Raw genomic sequence first — 19,067 nt, forward strand, 5'->3', positions numbered from 1 at the left:
TTTCCCCCTTCGATGTGATTTCACATAATAATCAATTAGACAATGCGGTGTTGTCACGAACAGAAAGAAATAGTCGATTTGATTACTTTTACAACTTCTCTCCCTTTTAAGTCACTTAACACAATTTGAATTGCGGAGGGTAAACGATCTTTTCACTGTCTATTAACTGAGTGACGAGAGCCCTGTGTCAATTATTCAAAATCAAAGCAATAGCAGTCCCACCTGGGACTTGTAGTGACGCACCCATCAGGTCCGCTTGATTAAACAGCTGTGCCCGCTGTCCTGCCCTGTATAAATAAGAACGAGCGCGGGCTTTGGTATCCTGGTTGGTGGGTCCAACACTTTAATTGTAGTCGGGCTAATAATGGGGTCTTTAGTCAAAGCGCTGTATGTTTTGGGAGTTCTGTTGTTGATGGGCAGCTATTGCTACAGCTGGCGGATTAGCAACAAGGAAATCCCGAAGCCCAGCACTCGAGCCAGAGTGCGCAGCTACCAGTCCGGGCGCTCCTATCGTAAAGAGCAGGCCATGGTATCTCTTTCCCTGCAGGACCAGGGAAGAGCTTCTGCGGCGGCCAAGACCGTCACCGTGCAGTGCCACGAAGCCAGCGTGGATATCACGGTCAGCGCCGACCTCTACGGCATCGGCACACCCGTCCGCGCCGAGGACCTGCGGCTCGGCCCGCCCTCGGCTGGCGGCTCCTGCGGCGCGGCGGCGTCCGGGTCCGGGGACTCGTTCCTCATCAGCGCCAACCTGAGCGACTGCGGCACCGCGCTCTCGGTAAGAAAACGAAGCCCTAGAGCGCTGCAGTGTGAGGGGCTACCGCTGGACTGAAGCCAAGGGTGGGTCTTGGAGTCGTTGATCGTTATAAAGCAGCTCCTGTGCGGGGAGGGTGAGGCACTGGAGAAGAATGCGGATTCGGGCTGCGCTATGGTTCTGTTCGGTTGCCTTGCGCCGATGCTCTGGTCTTCTCTAAAAGCGTGTATAGGCGCACTGTTGCTGCTGTCAGCTTCCGACTCGCGAGTCCACACTGATCTCCTGTTCTGCTCCTAGCTTGTGGGCGAGCTGCTGATTTACTCCAATCGGCTTTTCTACACGCCCGCCCCCTCTCCCGACGGAATTATAAGGATGAACGGCGCAGTCATTCCCATCGAGTGCCGTTATTCTAGGTGGGTGGCGTTTGCTGGCCTGAACCTTAATGTCTGAGCTGCTTGCAGTCCTGGGTTTTAACCAACTCCTGACTTTAGCATTATGGGTAAACTATCCTGAGTTTCCTGTTCATTCTTAGGAGATACAATGTGAGCAGCAATGCTCTGAAGCCAACCTGGGTCCCCTTCACCTCCACCAAGTCTGCAGAGGATGTCCTGGACTTCACTCTGACGCTCATGAATGGTACTCTTTCTTAATGTGCTTCTGTGGATCCTGCTGGCCATTGGCAGAGGGGAATGTGCAGAAGACTTGACTTCAACTCTCCCCATGTGCTTTTCTGGACACTCTACTCAAAGCACTATACAATGCAGGTCATGGAGGGGAGTCCCCTCCTCCACCTGGATGATGCAGCAGCCAAAGTGCACCAGTATACTTGGCCTGCCTCTTCTCTCGATGGGCAAGAGAACAGTAATGGTCAATTTATAGATGGTGATTGGGAAGCCATGATTGCTGAAGGCCAGGAGGAAATTTGGCCAGGTTTTTATTAATCAACCTAATGTCTGATTTAATGCAGATGACTGGAGCTCCCAGAGGTCCTCCAATGTGTTCTACCTGGGGGATGTCCTGAACATCGAAGCCTCCGTCACCCAGGCCAACCACCAGCCCCTTCGGCTCTTTGTGGACAGCTGCGTGGCCACCTTGATCCCCGACCAGACCTCCACTCCCAGCTACTCCTTCATTGAGAACTATGGGTGGGCATTAAATGTCACTAGTGGGCCTTAGCCCCAGTAGGTCAGGTTAAATACCTTCTCCATGCCCACTTGCTGTTTTTACAGGTGCCTGACTGATGCCAGGGTGACTGGCTCCAACTCTCGGTTCATGCCAAGGTCAGTGGACACCAAGCTGCAGATGAAGCTGGATGCCTTCAGGTTCCATCAAGATCCCCGGAGCTCAGTGAGTTTTCCCAGCCTCTGTTCAACTGGAATCTGAGCTGGTGTGGCTTCTTGGCTGTGAGCTTGTGGTTTGTTCCAGATCTACATCACCTGCCACCTGAAAGTGGCTGCAGTCTTCCAGGTGGACATGAAGAACAAAGCCTGCTTCTATACTGGTGGGAGGTGGGTCTCGGTTGTCCCTTGTGACTTGTTGGTCTCCCCTGTGTGGATCCTCATGCAGTGTCTCTCCTAGGTGGAAGTCAGCAGATGGGAGTGATCAGGTCTGTGGCTGCTGTGATTCCAGCTGTGGGAATGGCTTCAGATCCCGGGCTTCTCTCCGCTGGAAGAGAGGGGACTTGTCTTCCAAGATTCGTAGGTTACTTTCCTGTTTTAGCAACCCAGGGAATACGGCTGTGTCTTGAGAATGATGTGTATTGCAGAGTCGGACTGGGAGAGTGATACTACAGTGGGTCCCCTAGTTGTTTTGGATGGGATGCAGGACCCTTTGGAAGAAGCTTTTGTCTGAATGATGGGGCTGATAACCTGGTAGGTGAGAGGTTTCAAGTTGTATACTTGGGGAAAATAAACTGTTCTAGATTGAACAAATGTATGGAAGTCTTAAAGACTTTTCTTTCCCTCTTTTCCATTAGGATCTTCTGGGGCCCTGGTCAGACAAGAACTGTCTCTGGTTAGCAGGTGTCTCTCTCCTCTGAGAACGAGCTTTTGTCCGCCTTGTACCTGACAATGAGAATAAAAAGTAAAATTTCTACCATCTCTTCATTGTGAATTATGGATGCCAGTACCACACTATAATTCTCTGTACTTTAAGGAGTGTAAAGGTTGGGTTGTCTTTCAGCATGCTTTATTTAGGCTGAACACTGTTTAGCACCTGCATGTTCTATTTGTGGACTTGACCATTCTGTGGTCCAAAATGGTGGTTCTTGATGCTTTTCCTGCTCTAATGGATGGGTCGAGTCCATAATGTATAAATAGATCTAGTTTCTGGGACCCTCTTAAGGTGAGAGCAACTGAAACTACTTGTTCAAACTAATCCAGCAAGTAACCATAATAGACATGGTGTTATCTTCTAGATGACCTGGAAGCTTTACTGTAGATACTAGGAAACAAGTTATAATAAGGTGTGAATCAAAAAGTGCTGGGACCTCTTTTATCATTTATCAAGGTCAATGTATAGTTGTCACTCTCCTTTTCTTCTGTTAAGGAATTTCTTCTCTGCTCTAGAAGCAGTAACTGAAAGTCAAGCCTGTGCATATGACCTCTTAATAGACCAACAGGTTCAGGAATTTTGCATGGGGCAGGGGGGGGAGCAAAAACCTATGCAGGAAGTGTAGAGAAATGAGGGGGGTGGGGGTGGAGACTCTAAATGTTAAGGCTTGTGAATTCAATGTCCTGAAATGCATAATAAAGTAGAACATTGGTAGGGTTTTTTTACAAGAATTCCTAATGTTTGTCCTAAGCAGAACACCCAGATACATTTATGAGCTTAAGAGAATGACCTACATTGATGGGATGAAGAAACTGAACCCATGTCCTGGTGGAGAGGCCTGGACATGCTGTGTATATAATCAATCCTTGATCAACTTGACTGTCATCCCAGTGGGCTTCTTTTGTCAGGAAGAGTTCTTCTCAACCCAGAAGGCTCAAGTGGAAATGACAAAGTGCTTTTAAAACTGAGAAAGGGTCATTCTTTACTCAAAAGTAGGTGAAAGTTGCTGCCATTTCTCATCTGCTGGGGAAGCTGCTCCCTGTTTCCCGAGGCAGGGGTTGACAGCAGCTGCTGCCCCAACATTAAATGGATCTGAATTGTTTTTTCCATAATGAAATGTTTCCACCCTTATAGGTAGCGTAGAGTTTGGTGTGAGTCAATACACCGAGGGTGTGCGCGGTATCTTCAATCCATTTTCACCACGGTCTGATTCCGTTTCAGGTTTTCTGTAGGCTTTAGCAACGTATTACACTTCAGTTGCAGACTTGCCTATCGGAACTGTCCCTGTCTTTCAGTTGTGGAGAGTGGGAGGTCGTAACAGATCTGACCAGATCAGAACTCCTTTATAGTCTGCTGCGCACAGACTTAGTTCGTTTGGAAAAGTAGCGTGAAGTCCCGCCATTAAGACCTGACGTATTCTTTGAGAAATGAACGATTATCCCACTCCGAAATACTAATGAAGACGGAAAAAGTCTGTTGTCCTTTGTCGGCTCTCGGGTCAGATATACAGGACAGTAATTTTCAAGAGTGCAGCTGTTCTTGGTAGTGAAAGAAGCACTCGCACTGTTAACCACTTCCTGAGCCGGTCTTTGAAAACAGGAAGTTTAGAAATGTTCAAACGCGAGTTTTGTGTGTAACATGAGACCGTAATCTCATTTAATGGGGTGTTTTGGGGGAGAAAAAAAAACACCTTGTTACAAGAAAACTACCCTCTGCTGCTCTATGTAGCTTTTTTGTATCTTATTACATTGTGGCGTTTTTCTAATGTAACAGATCAGCCTCCACAGAAACAAAATGCCTGTTTGACCGCATATCATTTGAAACAATTATCATTTGAAACAAAAAAGGACATCCCAGGTACAAGATTAAACCTCAACTTCGGCCAGATAAAACTGCGAAAAGAAGTCAGCTCAGCGCTATTCTTCAAGTATGAAGGCCTTATTTGACAGTGCTCGTATTAATTATGCATTCAGCCTTAAGTCAGCTTATTTACCCCCCAACACGCCGGCTACATTTTAAAGTTCTGAAAACATTGCGTGATTGACGTTTGTACATTTAATCGCTAACGTCCAAGCTGCTGGTGTTTAAGAGCCCAGCTCATTTAGGTCAGTCACATACTGTAACTCAGGCGTGTGAGAAGTGTTCGCAGGACAAACTGTTTAATTAGGCGTCCTCAACACCTCGTGAAAATCTGGTCCTCTTGCCTTAGTCACGCAGCTTGACGGAACCAGGCAGAGACGTATAAATAGAAGCGGCTGAGCACTTGGAGGTTGTGTGGATTCGCTTTTCTGCTAGTTAGTCAGCATCATGAGTGTTTTAGTGTATTCAGCGGCGCTATTGGTGCTCTGCGTGACCGACGCCCTTCGATGGCGCGCTTTTCCCGGCTCGCTGAGATCGGCTCTTGGGCGCAAGGGGGCGGTGTTTTTCGACTCTCCTCTGCCCAAGCAACAGGTTGTCCGGGCCGTCTCGGCGGCGTGCGGAGAGAGCAAAATCGTCGTGGAAGTCAAGAGAGACCTCTTCGGTACTGGCCAGCTGATCAAGCCCTCGGATATCAGCCTGGGAGACTGTGCGGTCACCCTGCAAAATGACTCGGCGCAGACCTTGCTTTTCGAGACGCCGCTACAGAGGTGTCGCAGTACACTGACGGTACAGCTTAAAGGCTTTTTATCTGTTCTCCGTATCGGTTTTTTTTTCCCCTAAACGTTTCCTCTCACGCCTTCATCTTTTTTTTTTTTTTCAGACTGTTGAAAATCAGCTCGTCTATAACTTCTCCCTCAACTACAATCCGAGCGCGATCGGCAATACTCCAATAGTGAGGACTAATGGTGGTGTTGTCAGTATCGCATGCCGCTACATGAGGTGAGATTGGCTGCTGACTTGGCACTATAAGCACTTGAGCAGATTTTCCACATGGAAGTACTGAATATACTTGTAGTGTTGTCACCAATAGCCATATCACCCTGCAACTCGCAACTGGCAGCCCACTGGAGCTAAGCAGGTGTGAGCCTGGTCAGTACCTGGATTCCCTCCTGGGAAAAACTAAGGTTGCTGCTGGAAGTGGTGTTAGTGGGGCCAGCAGGGGGTGCTCACCCTGTGGCCTGTGTGGGTCCTAATGCCCAGTATAGTGATGTGCACACTATACTGTAAATGGGCGCCGTCCTTCGGATGAGACGTAAAACTGAGGTCCTCACTCTATGTGGTCATTAAAAAATGCCAGGGTGTTTCTTGAAAAGAGTAGGGGTGTAACCCTGGTGTCCTAGCCAAAACTTCCCATTGGCCCTTACCAATCATGGCCACCTAATCTCCACCTATGAATTGGCTTCATTACTCTGTTCTCCTCCCCACTGAGAGCTGGTGTGTGGGGAGCATTCTGGCGCACTATGGCTGCTGTTGCATCATCCAGGTGGGGCTGCACACTGGTGGTGGTGGAGGGGATCCCCATTACCTGTAAAGCACTTTGAGTGGAGTGTCCAGAAAAGCACTATATAAGTGTAAGCAATTATTATTCATTGCTGCCCTAGGCCCCGTCTTCTGAACACCTTATTGTAATGCCACCTTTCTAGGTTTCACAACATGAGCAGCAATGCCCTAAAGCCAACTTGGGTCCCATATACCTCAACCAAATCTGCTGAAGATGTCCTGGGCTTCACACTGAGACTCATGAATGGTATTTATCTGTGGACTCCTCCACCTTGCTCATGCTTGGAGTGGGGAAGCTAAGCCTTATTAGAAGTGCTGACAAGGGCTTTCAAATGACTAAACCTGTAGGTATGTGGACTTTCATTCTGCTAATGACCCAGAATGGCTTCAGCATGTCAGTTCTTGGGCTGCTTCTTCCAGCTGACTGGAGCTCCCAGAGGTCCTCCAATGTGTTCTACCTGGGGGACGTCCTGAACATCGAAGCCTCCGTCACCCAGGCCAACCACCAGCCCCTGCGGCTCTTTGTGGACAGCTGCGTGGCAACGCTGGTCCCAGACAGGACCTCTAGCCCCAGATATTTGTTCATTGAGAACCATGGGTGAGTTTAGTTGTGGAATGGAGATGAAGAGACCAGTTGCTGGTACTGTAATTGAGAAAGTGGTGCCCTTTGACATGGGCGGGGGGGAGGAAGGATTAGTAGGGACTAAATTCTAATGGGTCAAGAACCACATTTGATCCAGTGGCAGCTGTGGCGATTGATTCCTAACCAACTGACTTGACAGTTGAACAAACCCAAATGCCTCATTTGAGAATTTGTTTTAATATATTAAATGTAGACTTCTCTACACCCCCTCCCCTAACAGGTGCCTGACTGATGCCAAGCTGACAGGGTCCAACTCTCAGTTCATGCCAAGATCCCAGGACTCTAAGTTGCAGATGAAGCTGGATGCCTTCAGATTTCAAAGAGAAGCAAGGAACTTGGTGAGTTCTTCTACCTTAGGAAGAGACATAGGATAAATGGTTGACACCTTGATAGCTTAATGGCTGCCCCTTTCAAAGACTAGACCTACTTTCATCTGTAGATCTACATCACCTGCCACCTGAAGGTGACTCCTGCTTCCCAGAGTGTGGACCCCCTGAACAAGGACTGCTACACTGAGGGCAGCAGGTCAGTGAGGAGGCAGGGAGCTGCTGTGTCCAGCTGGTGCTCAGGTGAGGGAGCTGCTCTGACCCTGTGTCCCTGCTGTAGGTGGAGATCAGTGGATGGGAGTGACCAGGTCTGCAGCTGCTGTGACTCCAGCTGTGAGGCTACAGTACGATCCAGGTATTGGATTGGCAGGAGTAAGAGAAGTGCTACAGGTATACATGTCTTGCTATAGCCTCCCCCCCTTTCTCTTGGAGAGGTGCACTGAACAGGCTGGCTCTTCTGTAACCTGCAGATCATGCCTGGGCCCGTGAGGTCACTCTTGGCCCTCTCATTCTGGAGGACAAGAATCAAGCTCCTCCAGCAAAGCTCAAAGCCCAGAGGCTTCTCCAGACAAAGGAACAAAAGGCAGCAGGTATGGGGAGTACAAATCAATTGCTTAAACTGCTGGATCTCCTGTCATTGCCATTGCTGCATCTTGAGCTGAAAATGGACAAAGCAAAATGTTCGGAAGGACCCGAGTGATGCCACAGGAATTTGGCTTTGAGACTTGGTCCTCCGTAAAGCTGTTATGTTAATTGCTCATTAACATGCAAGGTCCTGAAGTAGTTTTATATTTCCTGACGTTGGATGGCCTTAAGCTATTTTAGCGACTATTTCAAACCCCGGTCTTCTCCCTCTCCAGGTCTCTCTGCTGAGGTTGTGATGCTGGCTGGTGTGGTGGCTGCTGTGGGGCTGGTCTGCATGGCTGTGCTTGGGACTGCCCTGTACAGGAGGCGAAGCAAATCCATAGCCTAGCTTGTGACTGAAACCCAAGAGGAATAAAACTTTGTTTTTTTTAAAAGCTTCACTGATGGTTGATCCTTTGTTTGGGGGGGGGACCGATCTGTGTGTGATCAGGCCATAGGATGGGGGAGGGTGGTACCTGCTGGTTTGTGATCAGACCATGGAGTGGCCCAGGTCTGAGCCATTCTGTCACCTGGAAGGTGTAGCAGATACCACCTTCACTGTTCCCATCGGCCAACTGCACACTGCTAAGGGACATACAATTGTCCGATTACAAACAGATGTGCTGACTTTGGCAAACAGTCTTCGAAAGGCTTGGGGGTGGGGGGGGCTACTTTTCCAAATATTGTGCGTCTGCAACACAACACCAAACAGAAACTTACAAGACATATGGCAATGTGATAGACTTTTCTTTAATTTTGCTGCAAACAATAGAATGTCATTCCCAACCAGCACTCAAAAAGTAGTACAGCAACACTCACCAGATGTGTAGTCAGTCAAGAAATATAGGAGGTAATTTGATGCAGCAGTGATAGAGATGTGTGTGACACTGGGTGTGTGTCAATACTGATACTGTGTGACAATACCGATTTAAGTTACCTTTTAAAGCCCGATCAGGGCATGTGGAGGCAGGAGAGAGGGGTGCTTGTTGCTGATTTGACAGTTCCAGACCCATGACATTCTCCTGCCCTCAGGCTGTCTGGGGACCTTCTGCATTTCTTCTCTGGAGTGTCGGACCGCCTCGGAATTTGGGGAATGCTGCTGCCTGCCTTGGCTGTGTCCGATCTCCATGACTTTGAGGACTGCCATAAGAGAACGATACAGCGCTATTCTGGACACTCCTCTCAAAGCGCTTTACAGGTAATGTGGACTCCCCACCACCACCAGTGTGCAGCCCCACCTGGATGATGCGACAGCAGCCATAGTGCGCCAGAACACTCACCACACACCAGCTCTCAGTGGGGAGGAGAGCAGAGTAATGAAGCCAATTCATAGATGGGGATTATTAGGAGGCCATGATTGATGAGGGCCAATGGGAAATTTGGCCAGGACACCAGGGTTACACCCCTACTCTTTTCGAGAAACACCCTGGCATTTTTAATGACCACCGAGAGTCAGGACCTCGGTTTTTATGTCTCATCCAAAGGACGGCGCCTTTGCCCTGTCGCTATATGGGGGCATTAGGACCCACATGGACCGCAGGGTGAGCGCCCCCTGCTGGCCCCATTAACACCTCTTCCAGCAGCAACCTTAGTTTTTCCCAGCAGGTCTCCCATCCAGGTACTGGCCAGGCTCACACCTGCTGAGCTCCAGTGGGCTGCCAGTTTTATTTGTCATAAACAAAATAGAGGATGGTCAAAAGAATGGAATCTAACCAATCTCTAATAGAACCGAAATTCTTACTCCCTGCCTTTGCATTGTTTGAGTTCTGTTGTGGAAACTGCACACACGGCCATTTATTCATGTGCGTTCAGTATAGCCATCATTTACACTGTCCTGAACTTAATTTTCAGCAATAAATTGAAAATATCAATTGCCTTGGATGAATGATTCCTGTGGTAGTAATGTAACATAATAAAATAATAATAATATTAATGAACAAGTAATAGGTTTATTCCATGCTGAAAAGAGAAGAAAGAAAACACAACGTTTCGACCATGGAGCCTTCTTCAGAAGCCTTTCTTCTCTTTTCAGCAGGGAATAAACCCTTACTTGTTCCTTTGCAGCCCACGCATGCTGACGCAGCTCCCCACCTGAACTAATAATATTAATGACGATGATATAGCTCCGACTGGTTTGACCCTGAACCTATTTCTTCGGGTTTTCTAAGTCTCTTCTAAAATCCCAGAACCTACAGTACCGGGTGAAGCTGATTTCGATGCCGTCTTCGGACATCAGCAGTAATTAACACCTGCAGCTGCTCCGGCCTCTCTGGGAACTGGAGTCAGACTGCTCCGATATAGAACATTGATTTATCGGCAACTGGTAGCTTTTATTTTAAAAAAACTACAGCAGACATCCATTCAAAACGTTCAGGGGATTATGAGAAGAAGATAGCGGGGGCCGTAAACGCTTTCGTCGCATTTGTTGATTTTAATATCGCTGCAAGTTCTTTGGGGACCTGTATTTGTTACTGACAGAGACATATTTACACATAATTATCAGATGTACCTGCCGGTGAGAGTCAGTAGGTGAACGCGGAGGAGGACGCTTCAGAGTGGAGTGGAGGCTCTGTATCACGTCAGACCTATATTGGGGTCCGGTGCTGGCTCAGCGATGCTCCGCGGTTTGAGGGTAGGGCCTACTTTGCAATGTGAGGCACTGTTTATTCAGACTTGCTGGTGTAAGTACTAAGCTCCACGTTTTGGTTTCATTTTTAACTTTAGTAGGTTTTACAGATCGTATTTGATATGTTCACGTCAATAAAACACCCCCCCCCCCCCGCCTCAACAAAATAAGCTTCTTTTGTAAATCCTGCAAAAAGTTTGTTATCGAGGTCATGAGTGAGTGTTCGTAGTTTTAAGTTAAATACTATCATGGGTTGTGTGGATATATGTGCAACACATATGACAGTAATTAAAACGATAGTTATATGGCCGTAACGCAATATAAAATTCAAATGTCAATGGAAGTAAGTGATTTCAAGATAAGATGCCAGGCTAATCAAACGGGACAATGGGTAGAATGGTTGTAACCGTTTTTATGTTAACCGTAAAATAACAGTGACAATCATTTTATGAAATTTAACAATCAATTTGAAACGATGTATTGGTAAAATGCACAAGTACATAACAAAACACTACAGATATCTCTGTAAAATGTACAAACTCTGTAAATTTACTGTAAATTTAAAGTTCAATTTAAACTTTCCCTCTCTAATTGCCTTTTCTGTTCTTTGCGTTTCTCGCTACCCGACTTACATTGCTGGCTCGCTTTCACGTGGCACACTAACCAACACAGCGTAGCTAAATGTTAGCTCGCCTGTTGCTCAGTCTTTACAGGGGAACACGTCGCGTTATCCAGTTCTGCATATTCAGGAATGGCCTTGTTTTCCAATAGATCATTGAGTTTTATTTTAAAATAGGCCAGACTCTTGATATTGCTATTGGGTAATACACCGTGTTCCCCGCTCGTGACATAGGATCTCTCGTACGTTTATTTCGCGGGCTGTCTTGTCTAAAAAAAAAAAGCTGTCATTTTAATGACGTTAGCAACGGGCCCCCCTTAGATCTGGACCCGGATGCACTTGCACGTAGCGCCGTAATGACCTTAATAACTGAACTACCGAGGTGGTCGTGTGCTACTTTTTTGTATGAAAAGGTTTGTGATTTTATTTACGAAAAACGATAGTTAAATGCCGACGTCTAACATGCTTAAGAGCTGTCAGCGATTAGCAGCTCCAATTAATCATTTTATTAAGTCAATTAAGGTTTCAATTGTGTCACTGAGAGCTTGGCAGGAACGAAAATGCAGCAGGCGTGCGAGAGCCCACGGGATCAGGTTTGGGTTTTTTTTAAAAACCAAGGACTGAGTGTAGGGAAAAAAAACGCTCGTTTCATTTCATACACAATATACTTAACCTGATATGTAAAAAACCGTATATCTAACGAAAGTGATCTCCTAAACTGACCCATAGGTTCCTGTGTGCTTCATGATTATTAGGCATAATCTTTATTATACCAGTTTGGTCAGTTGAGAACATATTATTTAGCATTCAATCAAAGACAACACAAAACTGTGCACCGGGACAGGACAGCCTTAACAAGTGTGGGTGCCAGGAGAGAAAGGGATTGAATCATACAGTGGGAACCATCCACAGTTGCAGAGACGGGCAGTCCCAGCTCACACTGCCGACTGGTCCAGGCACTGGCAGTGGCCGACTGGCAGGACAGGACCTTATATTTTATGTTGGGGTGATACCCCAGCGTCCTGGCCAAATTTCCCCCTGGCCTTTACCAGTCATGGCCTCCTAATAATCCCCCTCTCTGAACTGGCTTCATCACTCTGTTCTCCTCCCCACTGAGAGCTGCTGTGTAGTGAGCAGACTGGTGCACTCTGGGTGCTGTCACGTCATCCAGTTGGGGCTGCACACTGGTGGTGACCGTGGGAGTCCCCATTACCTGTAAAGTGCTTTGAGTGGAGTGTCCAGAAAACTGCTGTATGAGTGTGAGGAATTATTAATGATTATTATTATCTCTCCAGCCTGTTGCAGTCAACTGAACAGATATTCTACTGGGAGGAGAAAGCCAGGATCTGAGGCCTGAAAGGGAACAGACCCATCTAATGCAAAGGGAAAATGAAGTGAAATGATAGGAAAATAGGTGGCACAGTGTTTAGCATTGGTGCCTCACAGCACTGGAGCCCTGGGCTCAATTCCTATTCAGTTCCTATTCCTATTTCCCATTAGGCACTGTAGGCACAGTTCATAGCGCCTACGAAGGAGGGAAACACTGGTAACTAATGAAAATGAGTCATTAAACATGTGTAGCGGAGCTAGTGTGGTGATGTCAGCACCCTCACTGCGCGTAGCAGGGACCTCAGCTGCCTGGGCCGAGGGAGGTCTCCTTCAGCTCACGCGGTTGGTGCCCGGTTGCGTTACGCCAGAGACCCAGGTTCCCGCCCCAGGTGTGGGGGATGGGACGGGACGGGTGGCGGGGGGCACGACCCCCCGCGGAACCGTGACTATCACACATGCTTGTGATCGACTCTAGATGCTGCAAGTCAGTAATCACACGCTCTCTAGCGGCTGTTCTAGAAACTAGAAGTATGGAAGTGATGGTCACTCGACTCGCTCCATCAATCACGTGGTTCAGCATGAGAATAGTTTAAAGTGCATCATGTCAATCGACGTCATTCAATTGGCGTTTTCCCCTCTTTTTGCACATTTCTGAGTGAACGTGCCCAGGGCCTACGAACACCGAAATCCGGCCCTGTCCCTATTCCTAGGCTCTATTGTGCGCTTTGCATGTTTTCCCCTGGGTTTCCTCTGGGTGCTCTGATTTGCTCCCAAGGTCAAAAGACCTACAGGTATGTTAATTGGCTTCTGGGAAAACCGGCCCTGGTGGGTGTGTCTGTGTCTGCCCTGCAATGGACTGGTGTCCCTTCCAAGCTGTGTCCCGCCTTGTGCCCATGGCTCTGCCATGACCCTGCTCTGGATAAGCACTTATTGAAAGTGAAGTGATATATGCGTATGAGCGATTTACTGACGTTATTCATGAATGTCACTAACATGGATGGATTTCAGAGTTCAGCCCCTCCGCCAGGGCTGACTGCCCATTTACACAAGCATAAACGTAACAAAAAAAAAACACATTTATGAGCATAGTGGCTTATTCTATACTGCCCCCTCATGCCCGATATTATACATCTCATAGAAATGACAGAAAATGGCAAAAACCCGCCAAAAGCACCTTACTGCCATAACGCAGTAGCCAAAACATAAGCACAACAGCGTTGTGAAAACAGCCCCACAACCCCAACAGCGCCTGTCCTGATGGAGTCCAGAATGATCGTAGAACGGGCCTCGGTTCCTTATGCAGCGAGGCTCACTGGCCCAGAGGTGTGACGGAGGCGTCTGACTGGCTGAAGACTTGTAACGGGGCGAACGGGCTCGCCCTAGCGGATAGCGGCGCACGTCGACTTAATTCCATTTTCTCTCATTTCCCCTAAAGCAATGTAAAACGCTCGTTTCATTTCATACACAATATACTTAACCTGATATGTAAAAAACCGTATATCAAACGAAAATGATCTCCTAAACTGACCCATAGGTTCCTGTACAAGTTGGGCGTTTCTTTCGAAACAAATCGGTTTTGTTCGTAAGAGACAGCGTTGGATCGGGTTATTAGCCGGATTAAATTCGAATAAGAATAAGAAGAAATGAAGAGGAATGTGCTGCCGGAGTTTAAGAGCTGCATGGTTCCTTACTTTTTCCAGTCAACACATAGTCTAGGCATCATTCAGATCCCCTTTTTAGTTTTACATTAAGGCTGAAGTCTGTCCGCAGTTCCTCGATGCACAATAAATCAGTATTTGAAAGAGAGCTTCGTGCCGGTGCTCCCGTTTTACCAACGGATGTCAACACTTTCAAACGTGTCCTGTAAATAAATAAATTTTAAGGACTTGTGCCTGACACACAGCAACACTCTTACCGGCGATTGAACAGGAACATGAGCTGTCATTCCAGTTCCGCTCTTGATATAGGCAGTATGTAACATAAACTGCTCTGGGTACTGATTTTACAGAGAGAGTAATACCCCTGTTAAAATGTTCTGATTCGCATATCTCAATCTATTGGGTTACCCAGATAACAGCATCTAAGAAAAACCCTCAAGAACGCAGTTTCCTTATTTCTATCCATTCAGTTTTCTTCAACAGCGACTGTCGAACCGACGTCCGTACCTCCGGCCTTCTCAAGACGCCACCAAACGAAACCATCATCTGCAGTCTTTACAAAACGTAATCGGAATGTAAAAACGCCACCAACAACAACAACAAAATGAAAAACTACTATAATATTATTTATCTGACAGAAAAAAATGACAGCCACGTTCTGTTTGAAGATGTACGACTAAAAGATGCAGGATTTAGCAGCAAAATAGTCTGCGATATATAATTCAGGAAAAAATGTCGCAATCACGACGTTAAGACAAAAAGTTGAATAAAACCCGGCTGATCTTTAGCAAAGTTTTAAAGTGAGCGAAATCACATTAAAATGATGCAATTAATTTATGCACCTAGCTCCCTCGTTGCAAAATCTACAAATGTAAACAATACACGTTCCTTTTGAGATGGTGCATCACCTTTTGTTTTTCCTGCTCCCCACCTGCGACCTCTTGAAATGACCGTTTACGATAGTCAATAATAGCAGTCACCGTGTCTTGTTAACCGGTAAAGATGTGATCTGCTATCATGAGGATACTTCTCAGGAAAATGTATAAGTTATTGGGTATTTTTCGAAATACTACCCAGCGCACTATTCTCACGAATCCAGTCTGCGTTGATACAAACCCTCAGTGCACAGTATTCCAGCAAATAAGAGTAGGACAAGTAACCTGTACAATCGCCTAATTAGAACAAGCCAAAAGTCGGCATATTTAATTTACTGTGAAATATCCAATCCATAACCACACCCCGATCTCTGTACCTTTTATGTTTTATTTTTTTCTTTTTCTTTCTTCTTTCTTATTCACGGGTGTGTACTTTACGATTTTGAACCCAACTGTCCAACGTCTATATACTTGTTTTATTTCTTTTTTTTCTATAAATAAATAGTGAGAAGTCACTATTTCATGTTTTCCAGCTGTCCGAAAGTTTGTATTTGTTGAGAATTGCTTTTCGCACTTAAGAAAAGAAATCAAATAAGATTCTCGTACGAAATAACTGTTCTTGGGACATTCTCGAGTGAAATGGCTGTTCTTCCTATTGCTTATCCCCAAATATAAAACGTTGATTAAAAAAAAACCATACATGTAACTTTAATTACTGACGTGTAAAAATATGGAATGTTAACGTGTAAGTGACAAGTTGCTTCTGACCCGGACAGTGTTCTGTAATAGGAGACTCAAAGACGGACTTCTGGGGGCGTGTGGTGATCCCTACAGCGGCCTGAATGCTTTTTGGGGTCCATGTTTTCAATTTCTGTCTTCCGGCTCAAAATTATGACTGGTTTGTCTCGACGTTATACGCCTCCAGCATTTCAACGGATGAATGAAGGAAATCTTACACCATGTGGAAGACGAAACACACACGCTCTTTGATTATCCTATTTCTTAATCTTCCCGTTGTTACTAAGATCAATTAAACGTTTTGGGGGTAGTCTAGCCGACCCTGATGAGCTGTAGTCCTAGTCTTGCTCACCTAAATGAACAGATAGCCCATCGTCTGAGATAATTAAGGTCTCCTTGCGCCTAGAAACGATATTTTGTTCATCCAGTTAATTAACGTATCTGCATCATAAGACGCTAAAAGCGCACGTGCAAATGAGATTAATTGCCGCTTAATTTTTAGCGGGAAAGCGCTGCCCTGGCGACTATAAAACGGATCCCCCCAGCCCTCCTAATCAGTGTAAATTTGTTTACTGGTGGTTGTTTAATTTGGCGTGATGGCGCTTGAGCGTAAATTCCATCTCTCCCTGTTTTTGTTGTGTCTCATCGCGGTGTTCTGCGATGCTGGCTCGTGGGCTGACTTGTCCTTAAAATCTTTCTCGCCGGTGAGGAGAGGGAGGCTGCAGCTCGGCACTTTGCCTTTCGAATATCGGCAGACGGTCCCGCTGTCCGTGTCGGCGCAGTGCGGGGAGAGTACGATCGTGGTGCAGGTCAAGACGGACCTGTTCGGCACCGGGCAGCTGATCGACGCCTCGGATCTCAGCCTGGGAGACTGTGCGGTCACCCGGCAGGACACCGCGGCGCAGCTCCTGATCTTCGAGGCTGAGCTGCAGGCGTGTGGCAGTGAGCTGATGGTATGTTAAATGGCGACCCCTTTCTAGTTTAGGAATCCTTATTCTGCAAGTCCTGGGGTGGTTCTAGTTTAGAACGGGGAAACTTGATGTAAAGTAGTAAGCCTCTCTTAATGGGAGAGGCTTACTAGTATTAATAAGGAGCTGACTATTCTTACCTGCTTGAATTTCTAGCCCTAGCCTAGATCACTAGTTCTTGAGCAACTGAGCTTGAATAGTTTATTAATGCTATGATATTTTAGCAAGACCTTCCATGTGGCTTTTCGCAGATGTTGGCTGATCAGCTTGTCTACACATTCTCCCTGCTGTACAAGCCGACTGCACTCTCCAGCTCTCCCATTGTGAGGACGTCTCCAGCCAGTGTTGGTATTGAATGCCACTATACCAGGTAATGGAGGTTACTGACGGGTCAGCTTCTGGTGTCCCTCAAGGTCCACTCTTGCCTGAATGCACTTGGCACAGGTTGCCTGTGCCCAGACCTAGAAGTCTGCAGCTTTTGAGAACCTTGGCCATTCCTGCTCTAAGCTCCTAAAGGCCATGAGTCCATGTAGAACAAGTTGCAGTGTTGGATTGAGTGAGCAACAATTTTCTCTTCAAAGGCTGCACAATGTGAGCAGCAATGCCCTGAAACCAACCTGGGTTCCCTTCGCCTCCACCATGTCTGCTGCAGGTCTCCTGAACTTCTCCCTGGTGCTCATGAATGGTAAGGGAATGGGGAGGGCCTCTCTTCCTCCTGCACGCTTGCCTGCAAGCCCAAGTGATGGCCCTCATGTGCCCCGTCTCTGCAGATGACTGGACGTCTCCGAGGTCCTCCATGGTGTTCTACCTGGGGGACATCCTGAACATCGAGGCCTCTGTCACCCAGGCTGACCACCAGCCCCTCCGGCTCTTTGTGGACAGTTGTGTGGCCACCTTGGTTCCAGACAAGAACTCGGTTCCAAGATATGACTTCATTGAGAACCATGGGTAGCTTTGTTTGGGTTTTTGTACTCTTTTTCTTGTACAAGAAGGAACTGCAACTTTCTTCCCTAACCCTCCCCATCACCCAGGTGCCTGACTGATGCCAAAGCAACAGGTTCCAATTCTCGGTTCAGACCAAGGTCCCAGGACCCCACTAAACTGCAGATGCAGCTGGACGCTTTCAGGTTCCATATGGACACCAGGAACATGGTAACTCCTTTGTTTAACTGGCTTTCTACTGTTGCATGGTCAACAGCTCTATTGACTTATTGTGGATTACAGATCTACATCACCTGCCACCTGAAAGTAGTTGACACTTCCCAGAATATTGACCCCATGAACAAGGCCTGCTTCTTTGCTTCTGGAGCCAGGTGTGTGTTGTGGGGTGATGGGGCCCCATGGGCTGTAGGTGTTCTTGCCCGCTCTATTCTTGTGATCCTTCCTGTTTCAGGTGGACCTCTGTAGATGGTAGTGACCAGGTGTGTGCCTGCTGTGACACTGGAAGCTGTGGGAGGCGCCGCAGATCTCTACCCTTATATGCAAAGAGAGGTCAGGCTCTCTTATTCCAAGTTTTGGGTGGCTTCTGCTTGAACTATCAAGTTGAACCTAGGACCATAACTGCATTTAAATGGTATTGTGTGGCTGGCTGACCTTAAGATGTGATCAAAGCAAGTCCCCTTATCCATTCTAATGGATGGTTTTTTTTTCTAGCTCTAAAATTGGTGGATTGAATGTATGTTAAATAGAAGATCATCCAGCTACAGGATGAAAAGTTCTTGCTCAAAATGAGTTTCTTACTGTTGCTCTGTTGTAGAGTGGGAGGGTGATGCAGTAATTGGTCCCATAACTGTGCAGGAAGAGGACCCTGCCCTCCTGGGACCTGAGGCTCACAACCTCCTGGGATTAAAAGAGCAGAGATCAAAAGGTAAACCTGAGATTCCCGGAGATCCATCGGGGCTCTCAAGAGATTAAAGGCCTTCAATCTTGCTATTGAGTACCTCATGTCCTATGTGGAGTTCTGCTCTCTTCCAGGTTCCTCCACAGTGGTGGCCCTGGCTGTGGTGGCAACTGCACTGGGTGTGGTCTCTGTTGCTGTAATAGGAGTTGGAGTTCACCGGCGGCGAAACAGATTCATGATCTGAATGTCACCTGATCCCACTAAATAAAAACTGATGCAAATCAAAGCTTGCTTTCTGGGCTCTGTTCACTTCCTTTACTTGACCACTGCTCCTGATATTGTAAGGGTAGTGTGAGAGGTATCTGGAGGGTGGGGTTCTGGGTTGGTTCTTGAAATGGACTCAATTCATGTGTATCCTGCAACATGCACTTTTGCATTGTGCAAAGCAACTAATGAAAGTAAAGCTGTGTGGGCTACAGAGTGTTTAATAGTCATGGATTATGCTCATTGGTCTTGTATAATGGCATTCTCCCTGCAAGTTGGAGAACCCAGATTATTTCAAAAGCTAGTATTAAGGGATGTCCCTTGGGTGGGT

General features: G+C 46.9%; 2 protein-coding genes across 2 annotated transcripts; both read left to right on the forward strand.

The window, feature by feature from the left end:
* The first annotated feature begins 364 nt into the window (after positions 1-364).
* On the forward strand, positions 365-8,168 carry LOC148838501 (uncharacterized). Its single transcript, XM_088911205.1, has 17 exons — positions 365-778; positions 1,052-1,167; positions 1,287-1,390; positions 1,722-1,899; positions 1,984-2,101; positions 2,180-2,262; positions 2,333-2,451; positions 2,520-2,599; positions 5,102-5,452; positions 5,547-5,665; positions 6,370-6,473; positions 6,647-6,824; positions 7,090-7,207; positions 7,309-7,394; positions 7,476-7,585; positions 7,666-7,785; positions 8,056-8,168. The coding sequence occupies exons 1-17, from the start codon at positions 365-367 to the stop codon at positions 8,166-8,168; spliced, it is 2,511 nt and encodes an 836-aa protein (XP_088767331.1).
* An 8,092-nt stretch (positions 8,169-16,260) lies between these two features.
* Positions 16,261-18,716, forward strand: LOC148838502 (zona pellucida sperm-binding protein 3-like). The gene is made up of 9 exons (XM_088911325.1): positions 16,261-16,617; positions 16,884-17,002; positions 17,214-17,317; positions 17,403-17,580; positions 17,664-17,784; positions 17,857-17,945; positions 18,026-18,123; positions 18,389-18,499; positions 18,607-18,716. Exons 1-9 carry the CDS (start codon positions 16,261-16,263, stop codon positions 18,714-18,716), a joined length of 1,287 nt encoding a protein of 428 aa, XP_088767451.1.
* The last annotated feature ends 351 nt before the right edge of the window (positions 18,717-19,067 follow it).

Source organism: Atractosteus spatula, chromosome 3, assembly GCF_055471065.1.
Source record: "Atractosteus spatula isolate fAtrSpa1 chromosome 3, fAtrSpa1.hap1, whole genome shotgun sequence".
NCBI lineage: Eukaryota > Metazoa > Chordata > Actinopteri > Semionotiformes > Lepisosteidae > Atractosteus > Atractosteus spatula.